The sequence below is a fragment of the Filicampus tigris genome, chromosome 14 (genome assembly GCF_054856515.1).
Source record: "Filicampus tigris isolate MCC_2025a chromosome 14, RoL_Ftig_1.0, whole genome shotgun sequence".
Taxonomy (NCBI): Eukaryota; Metazoa; Chordata; class Actinopteri; order Syngnathiformes; family Syngnathidae; genus Filicampus; species Filicampus tigris.
The window spans coordinates 23,946,334-23,970,274 of NC_141230.1; the positions used below are offsets into that span (position 1 = coordinate 23,946,334).

At 48.3% G+C, this 23,941-nt stretch overlaps 2 protein-coding genes across 2 annotated transcripts; both read left to right on the forward strand.

Moving 5' to 3' along the window:
- Positions 1 to 621: 621 nt before the first annotated feature.
- Positions 622 to 7,957, forward strand: LOC147136954 (titin-like). Its single transcript, XM_086052161.1, has 13 exons — positions 622 to 799; positions 1,001 to 1,218; positions 1,697 to 2,011; positions 2,090 to 2,204; positions 2,793 to 3,095; positions 3,179 to 3,360; positions 3,439 to 3,568; positions 3,685 to 3,836; positions 3,915 to 4,062; positions 5,333 to 5,553; positions 5,692 to 5,788; positions 6,603 to 6,899; positions 7,617 to 7,957. Exons 1-13 carry the CDS (start codon positions 622 to 624, stop codon positions 7,955 to 7,957), a joined length of 2,697 nt encoding a protein of 898 aa, XP_085908287.1.
- Positions 7,958 to 8,355: 398 nt separating this feature from the next.
- Positions 8,356 to 23,595, forward strand: LOC147136955 (titin-like). Its single transcript, XM_086052162.1, has 18 exons — positions 8,356 to 8,680; positions 8,946 to 9,172; positions 9,270 to 9,420; positions 10,154 to 10,435; positions 11,058 to 11,360; positions 12,774 to 13,079; positions 13,506 to 13,787; positions 14,904 to 15,091; positions 15,182 to 15,293; positions 15,824 to 15,962; positions 16,213 to 16,376; positions 17,202 to 17,353; positions 17,827 to 17,983; positions 18,064 to 18,345; positions 18,997 to 19,296; positions 20,176 to 20,469; positions 20,743 to 22,744; positions 22,884 to 23,595. The coding sequence occupies exons 1-18, from the start codon at positions 8,356 to 8,358 to the stop codon at positions 23,593 to 23,595; spliced, it is 6,378 nt and encodes a 2,125-aa protein (XP_085908288.1).
- The last annotated feature ends 346 nt before the right edge of the window (positions 23,596 to 23,941 follow it).

A 23,941-nucleotide genomic window follows, 5' to 3' on the forward strand; every position in this document is an offset into this window, starting at 1 on the left:
TCCGTCTCATTTCTGAGCAGTTTCCCACAGATAACGTTTTCTTTTTGGTGGACACGTCACAAATTCAAACTACAGCGGTACAGAAGAATTCCCGAAACCTAAACTACTGGTAGTTGTATGCGGCACGCCTCCGTTCCTGGACTAAGTTGGCATGGGTATTGACTGAAGCTTTGTTTCCCTTACCTTTGCCTTCATTAAGTTTTATGGATATGTTTTTGTTGTGAAAATAAACAGGATTTCTATTGAAAAATACCTCTACAAGGTATTTGCAAGAATTCAGAAAAGTCAAGAATCAGAGCACAATCCACCACTTAATCTGGTCCCCTGTGCCTGTACACTCGTTAATATCCAACATTGTGAAACGCAACCTTAACCTTTCCCTGGGTTTCTCAATGCTTCTGCCCGGGTCAAATGGTATTTGTTTACTGATGGCACCAGCGCAGAGCCAGCTATCAGCTGTGACATCCCATGCTGTTCTCGTCCCCGACAGTGGCCCCTGAGATCCACATGCTGAAGATATTCAAGGGCGACAGCATCACGGTTAAAAAGGGCGAGCCCGTCGAGATCCCCGCCGACATCCTGGGCCTCCCCATCCCCAAAGTGGAGTGGACCAAAGACGACATGGTGCTGGAGAAGCCCACGGAAAGTCTGCTGATGGAGACGACGGTGACGGGCAGGATGAACTGCACGTCCACACTGTCCATCCCCGTGACCGACCGGAAGGACCGAGGCAGCTACACCATCACGGCCTCCAACAACATGGGCTCAGCCAAGCACACCACGTCTGTCATGGTGCTAGGTGAGCTAGACGTGATAAAACCTCAAGACAGAAGGTCCCCTCTTGTAAAAATAAACCTCACCCGAGAGAAGTAAAGACACTTCAACTTCTCTTGGGGCGAGATGATTGGATTGGAATTATTCCAGAGATATTTTAGTGTGGGGGAAAATGACCTGCCAGAGCAGGAAAAAGGAAACGACTAAACCTCATCTCTGTGCCCAGACCGGCCACTTCCACCCAGAAACGTGGTGGTATCCAACGTCAAGGCGGAGTCTTGCCAGCTGCAGTGGGACGCGCCCCTGGACGATGGTGGCAGCAAGCTGACCAACTACATTGTTGAAAAGAAAGATGTGGTCACAGAGGAAGCGGAGGAAGAGGGACGGGAAGCGGAACCTCAATGGGTGGAGCTCACCAATAGCATCATTGACAAGAAGTATCGGGTAGGTCCTGTGAGCACTTAGCTTGCTCATAGTCAGCCACTCTGTAGTGACGTGCAAGGACTGGTACCACTCTGGATCAAAGTGCAATTCCTGATTCAACTCCTGTACTCTGGTCAAAGTGATAAAGTTCCATTTCAAATGCATGTAAATACAAAAGTCCATGTGTTTTTTTCTCTCTCTCACTGCCAATTATATACAATATCGATGAGAAAACATAGTACTCATGCCTCACCTGACTAGCAAAGAAATGCACAATTAGGTATTTGTACCAACTGAAAAAATAGACTGTACTTGTTTGTGTCATGTCGTCTTCCACAGAGGTTAAAAAATGCAACAAGCCAGGCAAATAAATAATTTGAGTATAGTGACAGTAATGATAATAAATTTAGTATAGTAACAAAGAAGGCTATTTGTCCTTCTGGTCACGGTAGGCGTCATTAAGACACATTCTTATAAAGTCCTCCTCCCTCTGCTGCAGGTGTGGAACTTGGATACCAACAAATCCTACCTGTTCCAAGTCAGAGCCGAGAACCGCTACGGCAAGTCTGACCCTTGCACAACGGAGGAAGTTCAGATCAAAGACCCCTTCGGGCTCCCCGGCCCACCAGAGAAACCGACCATCACAGAGTATTCCAAGAACTCCATGACCCTGACCTGGGAGCCACCGAGGGACAACGGTGGCTCCATGATCATTGGCTACTGGCTGGAGAAGAAAGAAAGAGGCTCCGCCTACTGGGCAAGAGTCAACAAGATGCCAGTCACCAAGAGGGGCATGAAAGGCTGGGAGTACCAGGTAAGGCTTTGGATCATGCCGAGGTCTCCTAACACATCTGGACTGGAAAGCTGTATGATAACTCTCTGCGTATGGCAGGTGACTCGCCTGTTTGAAGGAAGTGAGTACGAATTCCGAGTCGCAGCCTTCAATTCAGCCGGAACGGGACCGTTCAGCGCACCATCCGACCCAGCCTTTGCCATCGACCCTCTGAGTGAGTCGACTGAACCTGTGTAAATTTACTGTCATCCCAAGTTGAATGGACTCATCTTTTTCGATGGGAAAGTTTCACCTTTAATTCAAAAGTCTTTTTCAGTTTGAACTCCAAGCTCTTACCGGAAGTAAACTGAGAATTAAATCCACTGCATGACAAATCCTTCTTAGTTGTTGTACGTCATTCAGCTTGACTCTAAAAGTGTGGCGTTCCTCTATTTTGTGTCCCCTGGGGCTGGATACCTGACAACTGAATGTTCGCTCACCTGCCTGCTTGTAATATGGCATATTAGTGGCCAGGACATTGCTGTAAGCGAACAATAAGTGATGGCGTCAAACCTCTTCCTCTGTTGTGAGAAGGCCAGGTTTCACATGGACTGGCGTTCAAACCAGCTGTCTATTCCCACCACATTCTGTCCTCAAAGGAGTGTAGCTTTCGGATTAAAGGCGAAAAGTCTTCTCCAGCCAAGAAGAGTCCAGTTGCCAGTACAGTTTCAGCGGAATACGCGCGATTCTGGTCTTGCATTTCTGTATGGTTGGCTCAATTGATTCATTTTGAGCAAAGCGGAACTGTTCTAACCTCCCCCAGCTCCTCCCAGCATGCCCGCCGCTCCCGTGGTTGCTGATAAGACCAAGCACAATGTCACTCTGACCTGGAAGCCGCCTGAGAAGGATGGCGGAAGCCCCATCAAGGGCTACATCATCCAGATCCAGGACGAGGGCAAATCCGATTGGGTAAGGGTGAACGAAGAGCTGCACCCCACCACCGAGTTCACTGTGCCCAGCCTCCGTGAGCTCAAGCACTACCGATTCAGAATCATTGCTGTCAACGACATTGGCGAATCAGACCCCAGCCCCCGCACCAGCGAGGTCTTGATCGAAGAAGTCCAGCGTAAGTCTTTGTTGCAACAGCGCGTGGAAATTAAGTGACGTGGGCGCACTGATGGGTCACTGATGTTCCCACTCCTGTTTTAGTCCCGCCCTTCATCACCATTGACGTCGTGGTGGATGACCTACTCTACGTCCGTGCCGGAGATCCAATCAGGATCCCTGCCACCATCAAAGGTCGTCCCGTACCCAAGGTGACGTGGGACTTTGATGGCAAAGCCAAATCTCACAAGAAGAACAAGCTGCATACGCTTCCCGTGGACTCAGAGGTGACGTCTTTGGCCATTCTAAACAGACATAAGAAAACGTGTAACTCCTGCACTCAACATGTTCTTGCATCTCCTCAGGTTGAGTCCACGGACACCACGTCCGTCGTGAGCATCCCTGTTAGTTTGAGGACCCACTCTGGACGCTACACCATCACGGCCAAGAACAAGTCTGGACAGAAACACGTCAACGTTAGAGTCAACGTTCTCGGTGTGTCTTCCTTCTTTTAACTGTACTGGATGTAAGGGGCTCGGGGTTTTTTTGTGTGTGTGTGTGTGGGGGCGGGGGAATAACAGTGGCGCTAACTGGTTCTTTCATGGTTTCAGATGTTCCCGGACCTCCGAAAGATCTGAAGGTGACGGACATCACCCGGTCAACCATGAGACTGATCTGGAAGCTGCCCGACAATGACGGCGGAGAGAGAATCAAAAGCTACTACATTGAGAAGAAATGTGTCACCGACAAGGCCTGGACTAAGGTACAAGAAGTGAAGGACAGACAAAGCAAAGTTTGTGAGGATGAATACATGACGGGGGTACCTTTGATTGTCTCTCAGGTGAATGCGGCCTGCGCTAGTCAAGCCTTCGTGGTCCCGGGCCTGCTGGAAGGACAGGACTACCTATTCAGAGTGCGAGCCGAGAACCGGCTGGGCTTCGGTCCGTTTACTGTCACCGCTGACCCCGTCCGGGCCAGGGACCCCATCTGTGAGCGCACGTTTTTTTTGTTTGTTTGTTTCTCACGCAGACACCACGCTGAGAGTTTGGAACCGCTGGTTTTGAGTTCCAATCAGAAGCACAATCTCTTTATTAGCACAGTATGTTAAAACACCCAAGGAATTTGTTCCCTGTAGTTGGGGTCACTCTAGTACTCTCTTTTCGGAGCAGGCCGCATGGCAAAATACAGGAAGGGCCCAACTGGTGCCAATGAACTATGTTGATGTGAGTTGAGCTTTATTCAGACAAACACATTGCTTTGACACCGTCTTGTGGCATCTATAGCAATTATCAATGGTGGCAACGCACAAGCTCCGCACCTCAAATTCTACGGGCAATCTGTTTTTTAAAGCGAAGTCAAGTTAAAAATACAAATGCGAACGTCACATAATTGAAACAGGTGAGCCGTGACTGGTCGTCACCTGAGCCCTGAGCAACTGTGATGTCATTTTCAGTCGACAGCAAGTGGCAAAATGAGATGGATCCAAATGGCAGCATTTTGCTGCGTCATTCATATTCCAACGCAATACTAATGGGGCTACATAGGACATATGATACTGACAAGGACATTTTGGACCTTTTCAAACAGTGAGCAACGGAGGGCCAGTTCTCCCATCTAAAAAAAAAAAAAAAAAATGCAGAACCGTGAATATGCATTGTACACTGTCTCTATTTGGGAAATATACCATACACTAATTTCTTAAATACAGTGAATACCCGCCTATTCACAGTTTCACCCATTCCATGATTTCTTATTTTCCCAATGTTTTTAAAAATACAATTATTATAATTGTTCTGCGTTTCGCTAGTTCAGCGTGTAGGGTGTATTTCTTACTCACTGACAGCTGGGATGGGCTCCAGCATGCCCACAACCCGTCACAAGGAGAAGTGCTTCAGAGAATGGATAGATGGATTATTATTATTATTATTATTATTATTATTATTATTATTATTATTATTATTTAAATTGTTCTGGAACCAACCCCTGTTTTTCGTGCAAAATTCCTATTGGCTGTGCTTTCCCGCTTATTCATGAATTTTTGGGGTAGTGTGCCTTCATGGAAATTATAATGGGTCTTTGGGGTCTGGTCTGGTCAACCTGACGGAGATTCCTGAGCAATTTAAAGTGTGCAATGGTGACTAGTGAAACTGATCCAGGTGAATCGAATTGATGGCACTGCTAATAAAGTCTCCACAGACGTGTGCAAATTGGCAAAGCGTGCCTCTGATGTGAGCGTTTAAGCCTGATTTGCAACCACAGACCCGCCGGACCCGCCGACCAAGCTGAAGGTCAACCTGGTGACCAAGAGCACTGTGTCGCTGACCTGGGAGCCTCCCAAAAACGACGGCGGCTCTCCTGTCAAACATTACGTGGTGGAGCGCTTGAGCTGGGACACCAGCGGTAAAGAGAAGGAAACGTGGAAGCAGTGCAACAAGCGAGACGTGGAGGAGCTCAGCTTCGTGGTGGAGGACCTGAACGAGGTCGGTGCCCGAGTTCTCTTCCTTTTGGGGAATTCAGGCTCCCACCCTGCGTGAAAACGTTGACCCCGCCTTCGTCCTCTGGAAGACCGACTGCCGCGAGCGAAGCGTGACCGTGTTGTGTGTTACTTTGTTTATCAGGGCGGAGAATACGAGTTCCGAGTGAAAGCCGTGAACGCGGCCGGACCCAGTCGACCCTCGGCCACTGCCGGACCACTCACCATCAAGGACCAGACCTGTGAGTCGGACCAGTTTCAACTTCATTTTAAATGAATCAAGTTTGCAAAGGGGCCATATGAGAAACTGGAGCGCTTGCCAAGGGCCAAGCCAACATGCTAACCTCAACTTTGTCAATATCATTATTTGGAATGTATTTGATGAAAGCAGAAAATTGCCACGCATGTGTTACATGTTAGAATTAGCCAATACACATTTTAAATGCAATTACGGTATAAGCGGTTATTAAAATGACATCTAATAGCAATTACTACTACTGGTAGTAGAAGTAGCTATTAGCAATAGTAGTACGACTAGTAATTGTAGTTGTCATATTATTAAAAGTATTAGTGGTCCTAGATAGCTGAATTAGTCTTCATAGGTACTAGGAGTTACTTGTCGTACCAATAGCTGCAGACTGTGTTGGGAAAGATCAATTTCTACAGTTTCTACAATTTGTGAAATTACCTAGTTCAAAATTGAACATTTTGAGCCGAGTTCCAAAGATGAACAAGATTTTGGAAGACATTGATTTTTGAAATGTTTGAAAAGACCTGAATCAAGGCGATGAGAAAAGAGCATCGCACTTAAAAGCAATTACACTTATTCCAATGGCTTGCAGCATAACAGCTAAATGCAGATTCACCATGTTAGCTTTGAAGCCTGGGCTCCACTGACTGACCCGAGTCTGCAGACCTCAGAGCCCCGCTGGGTTGATGTTCCATGAGCATTTCACTGCTGATCGCAATAGTAGTACTGTCATAGCAGAAGTATTGCTCGTGTGTTTCGGGATCATCATGGATGCTGCTTGCTCATGTGTTTGACGTGCGTTTCAGGCCCGCCCGCCCTCGAGCTGCGGGAGGTACTGGAGGGCGAGGAGGGCTGCGATGTCAGCCTGCCGGCCAAGGTGAGCGGCTGTCCTTTCCCCAGCCTCATGTGGCACAAGGCCAGCCTGGCGGCACCCGAGCAGAAGGCGCTCGTGCGCTACGACCAGCGTGTGGCCAAGCTGGTGACGCATGACAAGTGCACGCTGCTGCTGCAGCGGGCCACCCGTGACGACGGCGCCCTCTACAGTCTGACGGCCAGCAACGCCCTGGGCACCGTCACCAAGGATGTCAAACTCTTCGTCTTCGGTAAGCGCCCGGGACCGACGTTTGGGCTCCGGGAAGAGGGGCTCAAAATTCAGTGCAGCGAAAAACTTAGTCATTCAACTCTTTCCAACTTGAAAAAAATGGAGCTTTGTAGTTTTTACATCACTTTCACTAGAAACTGCTCAAATTCATATGAAAAACGTCACCAACAAATTGCAATTTTTTCAATAACAAATTCAACATTTTGGATTTTTCACCAACAAATCCCATTTTACACTTACACCTGAAAATTGCACATTTATGGCCAACAAATTGCACATTTGAGCTCTTCAGTATTCACACGCAATTTGTGCACAAATTGCATTCTGTGGTTGCACCAAATCAAATACTCAGCATTCCAAGTTGCGCCATCATGACCAATATGAAAATGTACTCATGTGACCAAAAGCAGGCAGAGGTGGTGTGTTTCAAAAGCTTTGGCTGACGGTGCTTAATATGATTGTGAGTCAAAACAAAACAATTCTCAAAGATGAAATGCAAATGTCTTCGACTTGAAAGTTCAATACAACTGAACAGTGACTTTGTTACATTTACGTACCACTAAACGGAATCTGTGCACACACTGACAATCACTGCTGTAGTTGCTTTACTGTTTTCAGAGCGCTCCTCATATGTCGATGTTTTTGTGTTTGTATTTTTTTGCAAATTATTTTGTGTGGCCTACTTTGGCTTTAACGGGACTTGGCTTGACTCCCACAGGACCTCCCGGCCCCCCCGTGGGACCGATGAAGTTCACCGAGGTGTTTGCGGAGAGGATCGGCCTGGCCTGGAAGCCGCCCCTGGACGACGGCGGCTCCAAGATCACAAACTACGTGGTGGAGAAGCGCGAGGACAACCGCAAGTCCTGGGTGCACGTGTCCAACGACCCCAAGGACTGCGTCTACCTGGTGACCCGGCTCACAGAGAACCACGAGTACGAGTTCAGAGTCATGGCGCAGAACAAGTTTGGCGTTGGGCCGCCGCTACTCAGCGACCCAGAGAAGGCCAGGAACCTCTTCAGTGAGTGCCACACGCAAAACCCTCAGCCGGGCTTGTCTTGAAATCACATTTTTAAACCTTGAACATCCAACACCAGTTTGAAAGCCAAATTACAAAAGCAGTCCCTTTTTTTTGGGAACCCTAACGCAATTTGAAATACTGACCCACGCCTGAAAGCCTGTCTTCCAACCCTAAGTGGAAACCCCTACGCTTATCGCAACACTAGTTTGAAACCTTAACCTTGTCTTCAAACCCTAACGCTTGTTTGAATCTCCAACCGAGAGATAAAATCCTCCTTTGAAGACCGTAACCTTGGCTTGAACTCCTGATTTCAACGGTAACTCTTATTTTGTACACTAACCCTAACTAGAAACCTTGATTTGAAACCCCAACACTAAGCCAGACTTGAAACCCTAACTTGTAACCCTAGCCCACGCATGAAACTCTTCATCGAAACCCAATGTGTGCAGCTGTTCCCGGCCAGTGTGAGAAGCCCACCGTGACCGACGTGTGTCTGGAGTCGATGACGGTGAACTGGGAGGAGCCCAAATACGACGGAGGCTCGCCCATCATCGGCTACTTCATTGAGAAGAAGGAGACCACCAGCAAGCGCTGGGCTCGCGTCAACCGCGAGCCCATCCGGGCGCTGCCCCTGGGAAACAACTGGGATGTCACCGGCCTGGTGGAAGGCTCCATGTACCAGTTCCGGGTCAGCGCTGCCAACGCCGCCGGATGCGGTCTACCCAGTGTACCCTCGGACCCCGTGCTGTGCAGGGACCCCATCAGTAAGTCAATGGGAAAGCCGGCCACTCCCATGAGTCCGTGACTAGTTTTCATAAGTTTCTGACTGCCCACAACTAGGTTTCATTCGACCATCTGCAAATAGTATTCAAGAATTGCAGATTGTCCGCAACTACTGCTTATGAGTTGCCAACTATCCGCATCTAGCTTTCATGAGTTGCTGACCATCCGCGTCTTGTTTTCATGTGTTGTGACTTTCTTGACACTAGCGCCTCTGTGTCTTAACCCCATCTCTTGTGTAACGCGCAGAGCCCCCCGGGCCGCCCACTCCCAAGGTGACGGACTGGACCAGGTCGACAGTGGAGCTGGAATGGATTCCTCCCCTGGTGGACGGAGGCTCCAAGGTGACCGGCTACATTGTGGAATACAAGGAGGTGAGCCGGGAGGAGGAGGAGAAGAGGGCTCAGAGGAAGTTGCTTCTATTGAGTAGTGCTGACGAGGAGAAGGAGCCCGAGGCCCCAGAGAGCTGGGAGAAGGTAAGCGAAGTCACTTGAGCCCGTCGTCCCGGAAAAGTCGGGTTTTCCCAACTTGTTAGCAAACATGTCCTTCATTCCCGTGTCGCGGTCTCTCCAGGCCAAGGACACCGAGATCAGAGGAACCAAGTTTGTGGTGGCCGGTCTCAAAGAAGGTGCTTTGTACCGCTTCCGAGTCCGAGCCGTGAACGCTGCCGGTGTCGGCAAGCCGGGACACGTCTCAGAGCTGATCGAAGCCAGAGACAGGACAAGTAAGATGAAATATGTCGTTACCTTGTTTACCAAGTTTCAAATATGTCACCACTAGAAAGTGAAATCAAAAAAGGCGACATTGCGGATGTTTGTCTCTGTGTGCCCTGCGATTGGCTGGTAACCAATTCAGGGTGTCCCCCGCCTACTGCCCAAAGACAGCTGGGATAGGCTCCAGCACGCCCCGCGACTCTTGTGAGGATAAGCGGTATCGATAATGGATGGATGGACAATACAGTGGAAATATTCTTGATTAAAACCACCTTGCGCGTTTTCTTTTTCTAGAATTTATTCTTCAATTTTTTGGGGGGGGAAACTCATGGTGTTTATCATGGAAAAAAGCTTTTGGGTGAGATAACTTCACATAAGAATTGTTAGGATTTAAAAAAAACCAAAACAAAACATTTCTTTGTGGTCCGGTGGTTGGCAAATTTGCTTTGTCACCGTCTTGTGGCACCTTTGTGACAAGGAACTACGTTGAATTTTGTTGAAGAGCTTAATTTAGACAAAAGTAGCACTTTGGAACAATCTTTGGCATCTGGGTTCCAAGCAAGAAAAGGTTAGGAAAATATTGATTTGGACAAAGATTGTGCTTTTAGTGGGCTGTCACTGACTCGCACAGACTCAAACTCTTAAGTCAAGGTACCAGTGTCTATTTTCCCCGTGATGCCATGAATGCTGCTTTCCGCATGTGTCAGTGTCATGTTGCTCACCAAGCATGCCCTCGTCCTTTAGTTGCGCCCGAGATGGACCTGGACGCCTCCGTCAAGGAGAAGATCGTGGTGCACGCCGGCGGCACCATCCGAATCATAGCTTACGTGTCTGGCAAACCGGCGCCGCACATCAGCTGGTGCCGAGATGACGGCAAAGTGCCCAAGGAGGCCGCAGTGGAGACCACGGGCATCTCCAACTCACTGGTCATCAAGAACTGCAAACGCCAGCACCAGGGCATCTACACGCTGTGCGCAAAGAACGAAGGCGGCGAGAGGAAGAAGGCGGTCATCGTGGAGGTCTTGGGTGAGTCCAAAGGGTCACATCGACTCCTGCCGTGACTTGTTTTTATCGGTCCGTGTCAAGTTTTCTTCAGTTTGTGACTGTTTGCAACTAGTTTTGATGAGTCGCTGATATTCCGCTACTGGTTTTTATTATGTGGAATCCCCAACTTGTTTTCATTATCATTCATATGATGTTACAATGAACAGAAGACTGGAGAATACACTTTACTTGGAAAGAAACTCAAGGAACGCGGCTGTTCCTTCAGTTTCGTGTTCGTACAAAATGGCTGGTACAACTAAAGGTGCATTTGTTTGGACAAATATAATGATGAGGACAAAAATAGCTCACGAGGGATGAATTTAAGAGCTAATATCCAACAGTTTTCTTGATAACAAAAATCTCTTTGAGTTCTTCCATCAAGGGCAATTGCATTGTGGTGACAAAAAGTGCTGGGCGGTGAGTTTGGACTTGAACTTGACCTGCTCAATTGTTAAAGTCGTTGAACTAATTCCAAAGCGTCCGTATGTCTGAAATGTTCCGAAGGTGAACATTGGTCAACAGGAGAAAAAAATCTGGCAAAGGTTGAATTCCGATTTTGTGATGAATGATCAAACAAGAATTCACGTCCGTCTCTGGCCTCCAGATGTCCCCGGACCGGTCGGCCTCCCCTTCGCTGGTGAAAACCTGACCAACGACTCGTGCAAGTTGACCTGGTATTCCCCCGAAGACGACGGCGGCTCGGCCATCACCAACTACATCATCGAGAAGCGGGAGTCGGACCGCATGGGCTGGACTTCGGTCACCTACACGGTCACCCGGAACAACGCCGTGGTGCAGGGACTGCTGGACGGGAAAGGATACTTCTTCAGGATTGCTGCCGAGAACATCATCGGCATGGGACCCTTCGTGGAGACGGACAGAGTCGTGCTCATCAAGGACCCCATCTGTAAGATTGTTCTCTCCATAATGTTTGTCTGGGTGCTTCCGGGTGGCAGAAAAGGGATTGAAAGCCTGACAAAAAACTTGTGTTTGGGGCTGCACCGCAAGATATACTCAAGTCACTTTTATTCATAGAGCACTTTAAAAACAAGCATACAAAACCGACATTAAAAATAATAAATGAATAAAATCAGTAAACAGTAAAACACCATAAAACACTGAAAAAATACCAAGTCTCATGCTGAGTCAAAAGCCAAAGAATACAAATGTGTTTTTAAGATGAGTTTTCAAGACGGACAGAGACGGGGCTTCCCTCAGGTTTAGAGGGGGTCATTCCAAAGAGAAGGACCTACAAAATGAAAAGCTCTAATCCCCTCCGAGCCGCCGCTTGGTTGTCGGTACCTCCGGTAGCATCTGCTCCACTGACCTGAGGCAACACACAGGTGCGGAGAGGTGGGGGAGCTTAAAATGAACTCTAAAACGTACGGCAGCCAATGAAGGGAGACCAGAATTGTGGTTATGTGCTCCGTCTTCCGAGCTCCAGTTAGGAGGCAAGCAGCAGCATTTTGGACCAAATGGAGACGCTTGAGGGAGGATTGGCGAACTCCAAAATGAAGTGCATTACAGTAAACCAGTAGAGTAAATTTTGTCTATTTGCAATTTCCTTCCCCTCCCAAAAAAATCCAAATGTATCCAGTGGCAAGGATACGTGGTGTGGATGTGTAGTTCTGTAGTTGTACAGAAGAGAGTGCACTAAAACCACCCTCATCAGGTTTGTGTCAGTGAAAGCTCTGTCTTCTGCCACCCAGAAAGTTCGCGTGACGTCATGGTGGAAAGGTCTCATGCCATCAAATCCATAACAATGACATCTGTGCTTTAAGGTTTGCATGCAAAATCCTTTGAAAGGCGAAAGGCCTGTAAAATGAGTGGATGGTAGTTTGAAAAAAATCCAAATCAGAGTACAATTGATGGCGACTGTTGCTTTGAGCTGCTCAGTCCGCCTAGGAGTGCTCGCCGTACGGCCGTAAGGTTGCCGGGCGTCGCCATGGAGGTGGACTTGGGGACAGGGGGGCCTCCAAGCGAACCCCGTGGCCTCACGCTGCCGTGGCCGCCTCAGAGTGTATCGTGGCCGGCTGGCCACCTTCCACCGACGGTCTGCTGAATTTCAACAGAGCCAACACCAATCATGGCTGCCACACGGCGACCCGATCACAGAAAAGCTAATTTCCACACCAAATAATTATGAGAAAGTCAAGGTTCTTACATGTCAGGCATGTAAAATCAACTACTGTGAAATAGCCTGACCAAGGTCATCCTGGGCCTTTGCAAGCCATGTGATGTGGTGGCATGGGGCCTTTGGAGCGCCAACAAGCCAAGCGAGGTCTTGCCAAACTGCAAGGACAACTCTTGTCTCTCGTAGCCGTACCCGAGCGTCCGGAGGACCTGATCATCACGGCCATCACCAAGGACTCCATCTCGGTGGCCTGGAGGCCGCCCAAGTACGACGGAGGCGCGGAGGTGACCCGCTACATCCTTGAGTCTCGCATGATCGGCCGAGACAACTTTGTTGCCGTGGGAGGTGATGACAAGCTGATGGACAGGAAGTTCAGGCTGAGCGGACTCAAGGAAGGCTCCAGCCATGAGTTCAGAGTGTCTGCCGTCAACATGGTGGGACAAGGCAAATTTTCCTTTGCCACCAAACCCGTCCAGTGCAAGGACGAGTTGGGTGAGTACAACGACCCTGTCGTCGTCTCGGTGAAAGTATTTGTATTTTAAAGTGTTTGTTTAACTTTACAGCAGAGAATTTTGGGTGGGGGTGTGTGGGGGTTGCTTAAAAACAAACAAATAAATAACTAAATAAAGGTCGCTTTTTTTTTGCCAATTTTAAAATGGATGATATTGGCCAAATAAATTGGCCGGCCGACTAATCCTCGGGCACTGCTTTTTTTCATGGTGTTTTTTTGGTTCTTCACAGCAGTGAAACGTTCATATTTTTGTTGTAATTAATTTGAAACTATTTTCATCCCTTTCATCACCCTTTTTCATCATGTTTTTGATTCACTGTCCCACGGGGGTTCAAGGCTCGAATGCGCAACTTAAAGAGTACACATTTGCAACTTAGAGTACACGTTTGTGCTTTCCCGTCTGTCAGAACCGCCCAATCTGGACCTAGACTTCAGAGACAAGATGATGGTGAAGGTGGGAGACAGCTGCACGCTGTCGGGACGCTACAGCGGCAAGCCGAGGCCGAGCGTCACCTGGACGAAGAACGAGGAGGAGCTGAAGCCGGACCCGGATGTCAGCGTCCGCAGCGGCGCCACGCATCTCAGTCTGGATTTAAGCAAGGCCAGGAGAGACCACAGCGGACGCTACTGCGTCAGCGTGGACAACCTGGCCGGAAGGCGAACTGGAATCTGCGCCGTCACCGTCGTCGGTGAGTTGCCCAGCGCGTTGGCCCACGAGACAACTGCTGAAAAAGTCCCGCTAGTGCCACAAATACTCGAAACACGTTGCTAACCTCGACTTGCCAAAATGACACGCGCATTTACAACTGCCTTTTTTACATCGTATTTTAAAACATGTTTTCCTTCTTTTCAGAGGAAAAGTTGTTTTCTTATGCCAATATCTCTGAATTTTAGCATGAAATCTGAATTTTAGCGTTTAAGTGAATCTGAATGTTCCAAGAGAAAGTTGAAGTTCTGAGCTTCAGAAATACTGTACTGCTGCCAGAGTGAAAATTTGAGTGAGACATTTTTCCCGACAATTTGTATGAAAAATAAACGTAATTATTTACATTTGATTTTTTTCTCAATAAAATCAAACATTTTCTAATGCATTTTTTGAAAAAAATTGAAAGTTGATTTTGTTGTTTTAGAAAAAAATATATTTAAAGCATTTCTTCAAGAAAAACGGTCCTCTTAAGCCAAGAAATTTGAAAATTCCAAGTGCAGCTACAACTTGGCCCAACTTGCAAGTTTCTCACCAGCCATCACTTGGCTGTTTTTCTTTTTTCGCTTTGTGTTGCCTGCTAAATGCCAAGTTACACACGAGCTTGAGAATGTACCGCTGCTAGAATGAAGTTGGTGTGGTGCGGGGAGTCACAGTTCAGGTAGTGTAATTCCCTGGCATGGAACAGTCGCTGATCCAATTTCAGTCATTTGTTCAACATTTATTGAGCAAAATGACAACACTCGCAAGGGTGCAAGCCCTTGACACTGCCTTTTATTGTTTTCACTCTACACCAAGGGCGGCATATCTGACCCTGTTGAAACGCTATTGTACAAGCAGAGCAACAGTGTAGCGTAAACAGATTTCTTTATTTTTTTTCTTCAGCAAAAACTATGAGAAGCTCGAAATCCTTGCCGTTTTCACTCGTCCGCTGTCGAATCGACACAGTGTCAAACGAAATAGTCTGAGTTACAAACTGTCCAAAAAAGACCCAGCGAGCCGTGATGGAGGGCGGCTTCGTGTCAGCCACTTTTCAGTCAGCCTGCTGATGGCTGGAAAAAGGTGAGAGCTCGCTTGACCTCTGAATGCTTCCTCCCACCAGACCGACCTCAGCCTCCCGAGGGTCCCGTGATCTTCGACGAGGTCTACAGAGACCACATGCTCATTTCCTGGAAACCTCCCCTGGACGATGGCGGCTGCGCCATCTCCAACTACATTGTCGAGAAGCGAGACACCAACCGAGACCTGTGGATGCCCGTCACCGCGTCCTGCACCAGGACCACCTGCAGGGTCCGGACCTTTATCTTTGCGGGGATTGGACAAATGCGGCCCAGCTTGGTCACCCGCCTTGTGTAACTGTTGAAACCTTTGCCGATTCAGGTGCCAAAACTGATTGAGGGTCGCGAATACATCGTCAGGATCATGGCCCAGAACATCTACGGCATCAGTGACCCGTTGCTGTCCGCCGAGACCAAAGCCAGAGACATGTTCAGTGAGTGATGGGCTGACCTAAGCGAGGTCATTATAGACAGTGAAAACAAACAGAATAACGACGACTACAATTAAAAAAAAATATGGCCCTCAACAAAATTAAATCAAAAAGAGTGTTTTGAAAAAAGAAAAGAGAACAGACTACACTTTGTGTTTATAAATCTAACTAAAACTAACAACTATTATAGCAAAATAGCCTTTGTCACTCAATTTTGTACATGAGCTTCTGGGGTTCATTTGAAATTTAGTTTCATCATTTTCATCATTTAGTTTTTAGAAATTTTGCATTTAGTTTGCTATTGCTGTCGTCCGCTCAAACAGTTGTTAGAAAATTGGAGCTTACTTTATTACGCAATACTCCCAAATACTAAAAAGTGCCAAACCTGCTCTCAAAGCAATGAAATGGAACTGAATTTGATTTGAGAATCCAAAGCCAAAGTGCAATAAGAACAAGCAAGTGCCATGCAAAACGGCAAATGATTGGAAGCCATCTGTGGTGATCATCGCCTGCGTTTTCTGTTTGTGCCGCAGGGGTGCCCGATGCTCCCAAGCAGCCCATCGTCAAGGAAGTGTACCACGACCGTGCCCTGGTTCGCTGGGAACCTCCAGCTGATGGAGGAAAGCCAATCACGGGCTACATTCTTGAGAGGAAGGAGACCATGGCCAATAGGTACGTATTTGTGTCAGCGGCTCAGTTTGTCCATATTCCGCAAACGTTGAATGGAGGCAACTGGACTTTTTTCTGCTTTCACCTTTCATCAAAAATGCTTCTTTGAGTCTCCCTATTTACCGAGCTCCAGACTATCTTGTTTGTCTTGGAGCATGCTGGGTCCTAAACGAAGGTTTTTTTGGGGCACAATGCGAAATTGTAGTGCTGCGCACTGGAAATGGACTCGAGCAGGATTATTTTTGCTTGACAGGTGGGTCCGGTGCAACGCAGAAAAGATCCATCCAATGGTGGAGTACTTTGTCCTGGACCTGCTCAAGGGTTGTGAGTACGAATTCAGAGTCAGCGCGGAGAACGTGGTGGGCGTCGGTGACCCCAGCCCGCCGTCCAAGCCCGTCTTCGCCAAAGATCCCATCGGTAAGACACAAGAGCCACGACGTGGCTTTGCCGCAGTCGGGTCAGGCCAGGGGTCGCCAATCTCAAATCCTCTAAGAGCTGTTTGGACCGCCTGTCTCCCACGGGCAAAAAAAAACACATCGGGAGCCTCCAAACCATTTTTGTGCATCTGAAGCGAGAGTAACGTTGCATACATGCTTATTTATTGCTGCTTGTCTAAAAGGTGTGTCGCATTCATGAATCCAGTCAACTGCTACAGAGAACAGAAAGTATGTTTCTGCTTGGAACAAAAACATTTTGAGCTCTGACAAGTGATGCTTGCTTGAAGCTGACTTGAAACAGTCCATGTCTATTTCAGTCTTCCTCCTATTCATCAAATGAAGATCAAACTTCACCTGTGAAAATGCCGTCTGCCTTCTGTCATGTTAGTGATGGCACGCGGCACGCGCAGTCACACGTCAACTTGAACACAAAAGGACTAACTGTTTTGTTGTTGTTTTGTTGTTTGCAAAATGATACCCGCTTCCAAGATTGCTTTTACCTGGTTTGAGTGATTTTTGCTCGTGACCTTCTGCTTTTGACCAACAAACAAACCCCCAAAAAACATGTTATTTGAGTCTTACAAGAGCACCATAATCTTCACATTGAAAATGACCAAAAGTTATCAGATGAAATAGTTCACTATTCATTTTCCAAAGTGACAGAACACTTCTGGAGAGGGATGAAAGGCTGGGTTTTAGTAGGCCTGACCCAAAGCCCAATTTGAGCTTGGGTGTTTCTGGACCTTCCCCAAATATATTAGCTTATGCCCATCACACTTTAACCCCGTCCCGCTGTCTTCCGCAGTGAAGCCAAGCCCTCCACAGAATCTCAAGGCCGTGGACCACACCAAGGAGTCTGTGACTCTGTCCTGGGAGCCGCCCGCAGACACAGGCCGAGGCAAGATCTTCGGCTACCTGCTGGAATTTCAGAAGGCTGGCGAGGAGGAGTGGCAGAAGGTCAGCTGCCCGTTGCTCCAGTGGTTATTTACTTTAGTGCAAACACTTTGTACGCAAGGGCCTACTTGTGCCAAAGGGAAAGAGGCTGGCCTAAGTACAGGTGCTGATCAGGGTTATTCGAGTTTATGATTTTTCAATTGAGTTCCTTTTTAGTTCGATCAGTTGTAGAGCGCTGTGTTAGTTTATATTAGTTTTTCATTTGGGAAAATGCTTCATTCCGGTTGAGTTTTTATTCATTTTGGTGTTGGTTTTAGTCGAGACAGCGAGAGAATATTTGTGGAGTGCAAGACAAGTTTTAGCGAAGGATTTTGACAGTCAGGATTAGAAAGGACGACTGTCTGTTTTTGAATGTAGGGAGTAAAACTACAGAAATACCAGGGTAATTCCAGTTACCTGAAAAATCGACAAAAGCATTCGCACTTGGTTTCTTCCCACCACCACTTGACACTCACTGATACTCGATCCTTCTCCAGGTGAACCACACTCCAGATTCTTGCCAGGGGACCAAGTTCAAGGTGGTGGGCCTGGAGGAGGGCGCTCTCTACCGCTTCAGAGTGAGGGCCGTCAACGCTGCCGGGGAGTCCGACCCCGCTAATATCAAAGAACCAGTCAGAGTGAAGGACCGACTCGGTGAGCGACTCGGACTCTGCGGAAAAACGTCGTTCTGCAGTCAGGCAACTCGAGTTTGTGTTTGCTTGTCACAACCTTAGAAGCACCAGAGTTGATTCTGGATGCCGGTATGACTCGTGAGGTGAAGGCCCTGGCCGGCACCCACATCACTCTCATGGCGGCCATCAAGGGCATCCCCTTCCCCTCCGTCGTCTGGAAGAAGAACGAAGCGGATGTGCCCACCAGGGCCGACATCGAGACCAACCAACAGGGCACCAAGCTGGAGATGAGGTTCTGCAACCGTGGCGACTGCGGAGACTACACACTCACCGTCGAAAACCCTGCCGGGTCCAAGACCGTCACCTGCACCGTCTTGGTCTTTGGTACGAAGTCACCACAAACAAATGCGCATATTGACTTTGAGTGATTTTTACTCAAATCAGCTATAAACCTTCGTAGGTGAATTAAACACAACCTTTTCTAAACGTTTGCCCAACTGTTGAATGTCTCAGTACTTTTTACACAACTTGCTGTTCTCCGACAACATTCAAAGCCGGTGGTGGGTTCATGAATGGACCGATCAGTTATCTGGGTTGAATTAGCATTAGTATTGAAACAGTCACCGTCATCGTGCTGTGGACATTATGACCTCACAAGACCAAGACACCACCAAAAATGTGATTAACAGCACGAGGCTTCAAACAGGAAGTGGCTACTTCACTTAGAGTCTCACAGCGTGTCATCTTTAGGTTGCAACAGAGAGACTGGAGGGGTCCCAGAAAGGCGTATGAGTGGACGGCCTTGTAAAATTTCATGGATCAAACCCCGGTTGGGACTTTTGCTATTCAGCTCCTTCTTGTCGAATAGCAAGTTGTGCAATAAAGTTCTGAAACGTTCAACCGTTGGACAAAAGTTTAAAGGTCAAATTAGGTTCACCTGCATTTTCAACCTTGCATTTACCCCAAAAGCCAAACACCCGAAGCTTTTGTGAGTGATGTCGGTGTGCTTACGAGTTGTCCTCATTTTGTGTTCAGACAAACCTGGTCCTGTCCAGCACCTTCGCGTGTCAGATGTCAGGAGCGACTCAGCCTACCTGTCTTGGAAAGACCCAGAGGACAATGGAGGCACTCGCATCACCAACTTTGTGGTGGAGAAGAAAGACACAGGGTCCACTCAGTGGGTTCCCGTGTGCTCCACGTCCAAGAAACGCAGCATGATGCTAAAGCACCTGACAGAGGGACTGGCCTACACCTTCAGAGTTGCAGCTGAGAACCAGTACGGTCGCAGCGAATACGTGGAAACGCCAAAGGCCATCAAAGCCATGAATCCGCTCTGTGAGTAGCCGGACTCAGCGTACAGTCAAGCCCTGTCCCCCTTTTGATTTGCGGGGTATACAATACAGATACCATCCACATATGTTGAATATCTGCACTTTTGAGAGACCATAGTAAACGTTTTTTCACCATTTTACCTCTCCCACATTCTTTTCATCAAAAAAAGAACACTTTCTAGACAATGTAACTTTTCTTTGTCCCGAAAAATCGCTACCACTGCGAGGTCCCTATTGGAATTGAAGACATTATTGTTTTTGTTTTTTTTCACTAGTATTATTGTTGCACAAAATGAAACATTTTTGAGGACCTTACCATGCACAAAACCTCTGGAAATTTCACGCGGACATGGCAAAAAATCTGATATTTTAATGTTGTCATACACAATCACAAAAAATGGCTCTGTAGCACCCCCGACAGTGGTTCAATGAAACCCTAACCACAGTCATTCTGATATAGTTGATCTTTTAGATTTCGTGTCCACACTGGGCCATTTGCTGACGAACCAAAAATGACTGGCCAGCGATTACCTATTTTACCGAGCAACAGGCGTAGCACAGCCCCTTTTTCCGTTTGTAAATCACTAACTGAACATGTTTTGCCTTTCTGTCGTGGATAATAATCATATAACAATCAGTGGATCAATAAAAACTGTCATTAAAACTAAAACAATAATTGCCACAAATTAAGTCCACACATCTTCCCAAAAAGTTGCTTATAACTGCCCAAACGGAAATTAGCATCTAAGTTATGGTAATCAGAAACCATCGAACAGTTGCTACTTTAACTGAGTAGTGACAGTTGAAGCAAACGCACATACACAAACACACGCACAAAGGTGGAGAACCGGCGGTCTAAATGTTGAGCATGTTTTTCCCGCAGTTCCTCCTGGTCCTCCCAAAGACCTTCACCATGTGGACGTAGACAAGACGGAGGTGTGGCTTGTCTGGAACTGGCCTGACCGAAACGGTGGAAGTGAGATTACAGGCTTCCTGGTGGAGTATCAAGAAGAAGGCGCAAAGGACTGGCATGAGTGGCAGACTGTCAGCATCCCGGAGAGTCATGTGACGGGTTTGGAAGAAGGCAAGACCTATCGCTTCAGAGTGAGAGCCGAGAACGCCATTGGCCTCAGCAGACCTGACACCACTGTTCCCATCCTCTGCCAGGAGAAACTGGGTAAGATTAAGACTAAGGGGAGGGAGGAGATCTGCAGGGTGACAGTAAAAAGTATAAACAAGACCAAAAAAAAAAACACCCTTGGGATGTTTCATTACGATTGCATGAACACGGCTGAAATGGTTTTAAAAATGGAAGCAAGATGGACGCAAATGGTATACAACGGAGAGTTTTAAATTCTCATCCATTAGAGAAGAAACAAAAGAAAAGAATGCACAGTAGTTTAAAAGACGGAGTTATTTTGCACTCACCCTGCGTGTCGTCTGTCAACAGTACCTCCAATCCTCGAGGTGGATGTCAAGCTGACGGACGGCATCATCGTGAAGGCGGGCACCACCATCAGGCTACCCGCCATCATGAGAGGAATACCAGTCCCTACCGCCAAATGGGCCATTGAAGGGGAGGAGATCACCAGCGGAGGAAAAATCAAGATTGACACCGACAACTTCTCCACTGTTCTCAGCATCAATGAGTGCACCAGAAACCACACCGGCACCTACCTGCTGACCGTGTCCAACCTCGCCGGCACCAAGACGGCGGCTCTGAATGTCACCGTCCTGGACGTCCCGGCGGCGCCCATCGGACCTGTCAACATCCTTGAGGTGTCTCCTGACGCCATGACTATCGAGTGGCGTCCTCCCAAGGACGACGGTGGCAGCCCCATCACCAACTACATCGTGGAGAAGAGAGATTCCAAGAAGGAGACCTGGGGAGGGGTTAGCACTGGCAGCCTGGCCACCAAACTCAGGATTGTACGCCTACAGAAGGGCGTTGAGTACGTGGTCCGCATTCGCGCCGAGAACAAGATGGGCATCGGGGCGCCGCTGGAAAGCAAGCCTACGGTCGCCGAGCATTCCTTCATGCCGCCCAGTCCGCCCGGTAAGCCACTGCCCCACGACGTCTCAGAGGACGCCGTCACGGTCGGATGGACCATGCCCTTGTCTGATGGGGGTAGTCAGATCACCGGTTACATCCTCGAGCGAAGACACAAAGGAGGAAAGTGGATCCGTGTGAACAAGACGCCCTGCAAGGACCTCCGTTACAGAGTCCAGGGCTTGTTTGTGGGCAACGAGTACGAATTTAGAGTATTTGCTGAGAATAGTGCTGGCTACAGTGGCCCGTCACCCATCTCTGACCTCTGCAAGCCCTGCAGGCAGATCACGGTACCGAGCGCCCCGGTCAACCCTAAAGTCAAAGACTACAGCAAATCAACAGCCGACTTGGTGTGGACCAAACCCACCAAAGACGGAGGCAGTCCCATTCTGGGCTACACTGTGGAAATGAAGAAGGCCGACGGAGACTGGAAGAAAGTCAACAAGGACGACTTCATCAAGTTGTGTGCCTACACGGTGAAGGGACTGGAGCAGGGTGGTACCTACAGATTCAGAGTGTTTGCCTCAAATATGATCGGTGACGGCGATTCCAGGGAAATTCCAGAGTCTGTCACGGCTCAAGACATCCTGATCCCCCCGGAGATCGAAATGGACGCCACGTGTCGTGAACGCGTCACTGTGCGCGTTGGACACAACATCAACATCATCGGCTATATCAAGGCCCGTCCTGAGCCGGAAGTGTTGTGGTCCAAGGGGGAGACTATTCTGGAGAACAGCAAACGTGTAACTATGATCCAGAACCTACCTGTGGTCCAGCTGAAGATCAAAGAGGCCACCAGAGCTGATCACGGTAAATACACCCTGAAGGCCTCAAATGAGGGTGGAGAAGCCTCCTGCTGCATTACTGTCAATGTTCTGGACCGGCCCAGCCATTGCCAGAACCTCCATACCACCTACGTCACCAAGGACTCCTGCATGATTAACTGGGAGGCCCCAAAAGACAATGGTGGCTCTGAAATTACCAACTACATTGTGGAGTGCCGAGAACCCAGCATCAGCATGTGGTCTATGATCTCTGCCCATTGCACCAACCGCAAGATCAAGACCAAGCTGATGGAGGGCCACCAGTACCTGTTCCGTGTCTGTGCAGAAAACAAGATAGGACCTGGGCCCTGTGTGGAGACCAAGGTCCCTGTGCTAGCCATTGACCCTATTGAAAAACCAGGCGAGCCAGAGAACTTCAGGGTAACCGAAATTGGCAAGAAATACGTCTACCTGAGGTGGAGGAGGCCTGACTACGATGGCGGCAGCCCCAACCTCTCTTACAACCTGGAGTGCAAAGCCAAAGATGCGCAGGAATGGGAAAAACTCAATGCTGGCGTTCTAACTAACACTTTCTTTTTGGCAGACAAGCGTGTCGAAAACCAGACGTACACTTTCAGGTGTGTCACACAACTTTCCCTAGCTGCAAAAGTTTTTCAGACAAATGTGAACAGTAGATACATTTTCTTCTAGGTTCTTTGGGGGTAAGGAATTGCTAAATTGGCATCAATGGCTAAAGCACATAATTTGTTTTTCCAGGGTGCAAAGTGTCAATGAAGGAGGAGAGAGCGGTTGGGTGAAATTGGCCGATATCCTGGTGCGAGAAGAGATCCAGAAGCCAGTCCTCGACCTAAAGCTTTCCGGGACATTGACGGTGAAGGCCGGAGAGTCAGTCAGGATGGAAGCTGCCTTGAGAGGAAAGCCTCAACCTGAAGTCAAGTGGACCAAAGACAAGGCGGCTGGAGACAACCCCAGAATCAGCTACGAGACCGGTTCTGATTACTCCAAGTTCCTATTGACCAAGTCCCGACGCACTGACTCCGGGAAGTACATTGTCACCGCCACCAACTCGGCCGGAACCTTCACGGCTTATGCCAACGTGAACGTTCTGGACGTCCCCGGAGCCGTCAGGAACCTACGAGTCACCGGCGTTGGAGCGGACAAGTGCAGAGTGGTTTGGGACGCGCCTGAGGATGACGGAGGCTGCGAGGTGGACAGCTATATCTTAGAAAAGTGCGAGACCAGGAGAATGGTGTGGTCCACGTATTCTGCCTCGGTAGTCACGGCGTACTGCAACGTGACTCGTCTGGTGGAGGGCAACGAGTATATCTTTAGAGTACGGGCCGAGAACAAGATGGGAACCGGGCCCGCCGTGGAGAGCAAGCCTGTGACGGTCAGGACTCAGTTCAACAGACCTGGACCGCCTGATGCCCCCGAGGTCACCAAGGTCAGTTCTGAACATTCATGTTGAGCAGAAATAAAGGAGATGAAGAGTTGGATGAATAGTTACAGTATCTTGTACAGATATATTATTTCAAATGGGGAGAAGTGAAAGTAGAAATATGTCCGAAAAATCTGGGGAAGTTCAGTGGACATGATGATCATATTGTTGTGATGCAGATAAGCAAAGAGGAGATGACGGTGGTCTGGGCTCCTCCCGAGAATGATGGAGGAAAGTCCATTACAGGCTACATCCTGGAGAGGAAGGAAAAGAGGGCAGTACGTTGGGTGCCGTGCACTAAGAGTCCAATCCCTGAGAGACGCATGAAAGTGACCAACCTCATCCCCAATCACGAGTATCAGTTCAGAGTCAAGGC

What these genes read in the sequence shown, in the direction of transcription:
- LOC147136954 (XM_086052161.1), top strand. Translation starts at nt 622, where the DNA reads ATGGTGCTGGAGAAGCCCACGGAAAGTCTGCTGATGGAGACGACGGTG. An exon ending in CCGACAAGGCCTGGACTAAG is followed by an intron (nt 3,837 to 3,914) that starts GTACAAGAAGTG and finishes ATTGTCTCTCAG; the next exon opens with GTGAATGCGGCCTGCGCTAG. An exon ending in CCGGGCCAGGGACCCCATCT is followed by an intron (nt 4,063 to 5,332) that starts GTGAGCGCACGT and finishes TTGCAACCACAG; the next exon opens with ACCCGCCGGACCCGCCGACC.
- LOC147136955 (XM_086052162.1), top strand. Translation starts at nt 8,356, where the DNA reads ATGTGTGCAGCTGTTCCCGGCCAGTGTGAGAAGCCCACCGTGACCGAC. An exon ending in GCTGTGCAGGGACCCCATCA is followed by an intron (nt 8,681 to 8,945) that starts GTAAGTCAATGG and finishes TGTAACGCGCAG; the next exon opens with AGCCCCCCGGGCCGCCCACT. An exon ending in CAAAGCCAGAGACATGTTCA is followed by an intron (nt 15,294 to 15,823) that starts GTGAGTGATGGG and finishes TTTGTGCCGCAG; the next exon opens with GGGTGCCCGATGCTCCCAAG.